The 4,829-nt window shown below is 32.8% G+C and overlaps 1 protein-coding gene across 1 annotated transcript; it reads left to right on the forward strand.

Moving 5' to 3' along the window:
- The first annotated feature begins 647 nt into the window (after positions 1-647).
- gammaCOP (coat protein (coatomer) gamma) lies at positions 648-4,212 on the forward strand. The gene is made up of 6 exons (XM_015328699.2): positions 648-845; positions 1,021-2,128; positions 2,205-2,784; positions 2,850-3,169; positions 3,239-3,437; positions 3,511-4,212. The coding sequence occupies exons 1-6, from the start codon at positions 806-808 to the stop codon at positions 3,895-3,897; spliced, it is 2,634 nt and encodes an 877-aa protein (XP_015184185.2). The 5' UTR covers positions 648-805; the 3' UTR covers positions 3,898-4,212.
- The last annotated feature ends 617 nt before the right edge of the window (positions 4,213-4,829 follow it).

The following is a 4,829-nucleotide window of genomic DNA, read 5'->3' on the forward strand; positions in this document are numbered from 1 at the left end:
ATGTTTTTTTTGAAAGTTTAATTGTAATGATTGTTAATTAGGTTATATTAAAGTATAATCTAAAAAACTATTTAAATAAAAAAGAAATGTTTAATTCAATGTTATTACCGAAGAAAATAAAAAGTGGATGATTTGTTATGCTTCTGTTTAATAAATCAGTATTAATAAACATTTAAATAAATTATGTTCTGATGCTTTAATTGTAATACTTGTAAGAATACGTAACGTTATGCTTATATCTTGCAGCATCCTAATGCGTTATATGAGTATTGAGGGAAAAAAATTGCTAGAAAAATAGTCATTCCACTTAATAATGTAACAATGATGTTGGCATAGATTTCAAAGTGTAGTGGAATTCTTTTCGATACATATCGATTGTGTTGCATTGCTCCGCCACTGCCGTACCGATAGCTTCGTTTTGAAAACACAATTTGATAACAAAAAAAAAATTAAAATCAAATTTTGTGGCTTCCCGTGTAGTTATCGAACCGCCGAGTAGACTAAACGAATAGTGAACGTTTTCTACCTAAAAAAAAGGTCATCAACTTTGAAAAAGTTGGAACTTGGACACTTTTTCCACATTTTGAAAATTTTGTTCGAGAAATTGTTGGTTTTTTGTCGGATTTCAAATTTTCCCGGGGCGTACGATAATTTTCTGCCGCGTACGATAATTCTACGCCCCTGTGTCGATCAGACGAACTAAAGTCTCTGGGATCACTGATCACTGGTTTCGATGGTTGGTGTGTCAGAACATCAAGGTGACGTGTCCAACATTTTTCGTGTATTTTACATATAATATTTCAAAATGAATGCTTTTAAACGTGATAAAAAAGAAGAAGAAGAAGGTAATTTTAAATAATTATTAATTTTTATTTTACAACAATAAATACTTGCATGCAATTTATAACATAATTGCATTTTGCTTTATAGGTTAATTTGACATTTATTTGTAAACATCTGCTTATAAATTAATTAAAATTAAATAATGAATGTATTTGACATTTTCGTTTAATTTATTAGGTGGTGGAAATCCTTTCCAAAACTTGGAAAAGACAACAGTACTCCAAGAGGCACGCACATTTAACGACACCCCGGTGAATCCAAGAAAATGTGCTCATATTCTTACCAAAATTTTGTACCTGTTGAATCAGGGAGAACAATTAGGTACTACGGAAGCAACGGAAGCATTTTTTGCGATGACAAAATTATTCCAATCTCGAGATGTGGTGTTGAGACGTTTGGTTTATTTGGGCATCAAAGAATTAAGTTCTCTGGCAGAAGATGTGATTATTGTTACGTCCAGTCTTACAAAAGATATGACTGGAAAGGAAGATTTGTATAGAGCTGCTGCAATAAGAGCTTTATGCACTATTACCGATGGTGGTATGTTAGCAGCTATTGAACGTTACATGAAACAAGCAATTGTTGATCGTTCTCCAGCAGTATCCAGTGCTGCATTGGTTTCATCACTTCATTTGACTAGTGTATCCAGTGATATTGCTAGAAGATGGGCTTACGAAGCTCAAGAAGCATTAAATTCAACCAATGTAATGGTACAGTATCATGCTTTAGGTGTTTTATATCAAGCAAGGAAAACGGATAAACTTGCAGTTATCAAATTAGTAGCTAAACTTATGAGAACTAGTCCTAAGAGTCCATATGCAGCTTGTATGTTGATAAGAATGGCATGTAAACTCTTAGAAGATATGGAAGAAGGAGAAGATTCGATGCTAGGATTCATCGAATGCTGTTTACGTCATAAATCAGAAATGGTTGTTTATGAAGCAGCCCATGCGTTGGTTAATTTTGGAAAAAGTGGTCTTAAAGAAATTGGATCTGCTATCAGTGTACTACAATTATTCTGTGGATCTCCTAAACCAGCTCTTAGATTTGCCGCTGTTAGAACTTTGAATAAAGTTGCTATGACTCATCCAGCAGCAGTTACTGCATGTAATTTGGATTTAGAAAATTTGATCACGGATTCCAATAGATCTATCGCTACTTTAGCTATTACAACACTTTTGAAAACTGGAGCAGAAAGTTCTGTGGATCGTTTGATGAAACAGATCGCTACTTTCGTATCGGAAATTTCAGATGAATTTAAAGTTGTTGTCGTACAAGCAATAAGGTAAATTTCATTCTTAAAAATTAATTAATAATATGATTCGTTTTTTTTTTATAAATAATATTATTTTTTATTGCAGAGCTTTGTGTCAAAAATTCCCACGCAAGCATACAGTTTTAATGAATTTCCTTTCTGCAATGTTAAGAGACGAAGGTGGTCTTGAATATAAAGCAGCTATAGCTGACACTATCATAGCTGTTATGGAAGGAAATGCCGAAGCCAAAGAAGCAGGCTTAGCACACTTGTGTGAATTTATAGAAGATTGTGAACACATTTCCTTGGCAGTTCGTATATTGCACCTGCTGGGACAAGAAGGACCAACATCAAAACAACCATCCAGATATATTCGTTTTATTTATAATCGCGTAATTCTTGAAAGTGCAAGTGTACGTGCTGCAGCTGTAACAGCATTGGCACGTTTTGCTGCTGCATGTCCACCACTTCTTCCAAACGTCCTTGTACTTTTGTCTCGTTGTCAATTAGATTCCGATGACGAAGTTCGCGATCGTGCCGCATATTATTGTACTATTTTACAAGAACAAAACGATCCAACTGTATTACCATTAATACAACCACCACTTTTCTCTGTACCCAGTTTAGAAAGAGCTTTACGAAATTATATGAAAACACCTATGGAAGAACCATTCGATATTTCTGAGGTAAACTTTGTAAAAATTTTTAAATCTTTATATTATATAATTGATTTAATTAAATGATTATACAGGTACCACCAGCACAAACGATAGAGGAACCAGCACAAGTAGAAATACATACAACTATCAAACCACAACAACCACGTTTGACGAGAGAAGAAAGTTTCATTGAAAAATTATCTCAAATTCCACCAATAGCGAGTATTATTAGAGGATCATCTCTTCTTAAATCTTCAGCTGTATTTGAATTAACCGAATCTGAAACAGAATACAACGTGAAATGTATCAAGCATACGTTCGCCGAACATCTTGTCTTGCAATTCGATTGTATTAATACACTGTCTGATCAATTCTTGGAAGATGTTAAAGTGTCCATTGAAGCAAACGAATAGTAAGATTGATTTATCATTCAAACAATTTTTTACTAAATATAAATATTAATAATGTTACATATTTTTAGTTACACCGTTCTATGCGAAGTACCCTGTCCACGTCTATCGTATAACGAACCAGGAACAACATACACAGTATTAGCTTATCCAGAAGATGTTCATGCAAGTGTTGCAACCATGCCAACAACTCTTCGTTTTATGGCACGCGATTGCGATCCTACAACAGGTGTTCCAGATACTGATCAGGGTTATTGCGACGAATACATGGTATTATAATCATTAATTTTGGAATACTAATCTTATACAAATTATATTTCTAATTTGATGTATAATATTTTAGCTGGAAGATTTGGAAATTACCATAGCCGATCAAATCCGAGGTGTAGGAAGTAGGGGAGTAGATTTCGGTGCACTCTGGGATGCGTCTGCTGCTAAAGGTTATGCTAAATTGGAAGAAACATTTGTTTTAGGCGATACAGTAACAAGTTTAGAAGGAGCTATACAAAGTCTTACAGGATTTTTAGGATTAGAAGCTGTAGAACGTAGCGATAGGGTGCATCCAGGTTCCGCGTCGCATAATCTATTGTTAAGTGGTGTTTTCAGAGGTGGTAAAGAAGTACTCGCACGTGCAAGACTAGCACTCTCAGATAATCAAGTAACGATGCAATTGACGGTTCTATGTCCAGATCCGGATGTTGCTGAATTAATTGTTTCCTCGGTAGGATAAATCTAAGCGTAATTTTTCTAGAAAATAATATATGTATATGTATATTAATTTGTTGCAAAGTGGTTTTTTTAATTGAAAAAAAAATGATAATTCAATAGCAAGCGATAAATATTCCATCACAATTGTTCCATTTTATATATGTATAACACTATTTTATATGATAATAATTAATAACAGTGAACTAATTGTTATCAATCTTTCAACATTGTATGTATTAATAGAATGTGTTATAAATATCTAATGAATCCCATTGCATTTAGGAAATTAGAAAGCAATTATTAATAGAATAAAGATATGATTTGTAATTATATGGAACTTGATGATTTTAATTAATTTTATGTGTATGTAAGAGAAGACGTAAATTTCTTTTGAAAAATCTTAACTAATGAACTAAATAATATGCAAACAACGTTGAAACGAAAATATTGTATTTAAATTTGGCGCGTTTTTTTAATTTATCAATAACTCGAATGGTGTCGCTTCCATGTACATTGTTGGGGGACCGGAACTCGATTTTGCGCGCGAATGATTCAAATATTGAAATAATTATGAAATAATGAATTGCATCAAATACAGAAAAAAATGAACTATATTTAATGATAATTAAAAATTTATATTAAAATAGAATAGGTTACACGAAAAAATTATTATAAATTCAAACGGTCCCCCAAAATTTTCAGCCAATGGCACATGAGCTGAATATGAATGGCGTAATTTTTCTCCTTTGGGAATTGGCCTCCTACAGGATTTCTACCTTTGTAAAATCATCGGTCTCACAAATATAATACTATTTATTTTGCATACTTCTTTTTACTATCTATTTGTAATAACAAAGTATTTATATTTGTTACAGATTTTTTTTGTTTATAATCCAATATGTAATAGAAATTCCAATCTGCATTACCGACAGATATAGAAACTCCGACTCGCAT

The sequence above is a fragment of the Polistes dominula genome, unplaced genomic scaffold (genome assembly GCF_049000335.1).
Source record: "Polistes dominula isolate Pdom_NZ unplaced genomic scaffold, Pdom_raw_medaka contig_32, whole genome shotgun sequence".
NCBI lineage: Eukaryota > Metazoa > Arthropoda > Insecta > Hymenoptera > Vespidae > Polistes > Polistes dominula.

Coding starts and splice junctions, on each gene's coding strand:
- gammaCOP (XM_015328699.2), top strand. CDS start 806: ATGAATGCTTTTAAACGTGATAAAAAAGAAGAAGAAGAAG. Junction 2,785..2,849: donor AACCATTCGATATTTCTGAG/GTAAACTTTGTA, acceptor ATGATTATACAG/GTACCACCAGCACAAACGAT. Junction 3,170..3,238: donor TCCATTGAAGCAAACGAATA/GTAAGATTGATT, acceptor ACATATTTTTAG/TTACACCGTTCTATGCGAAG.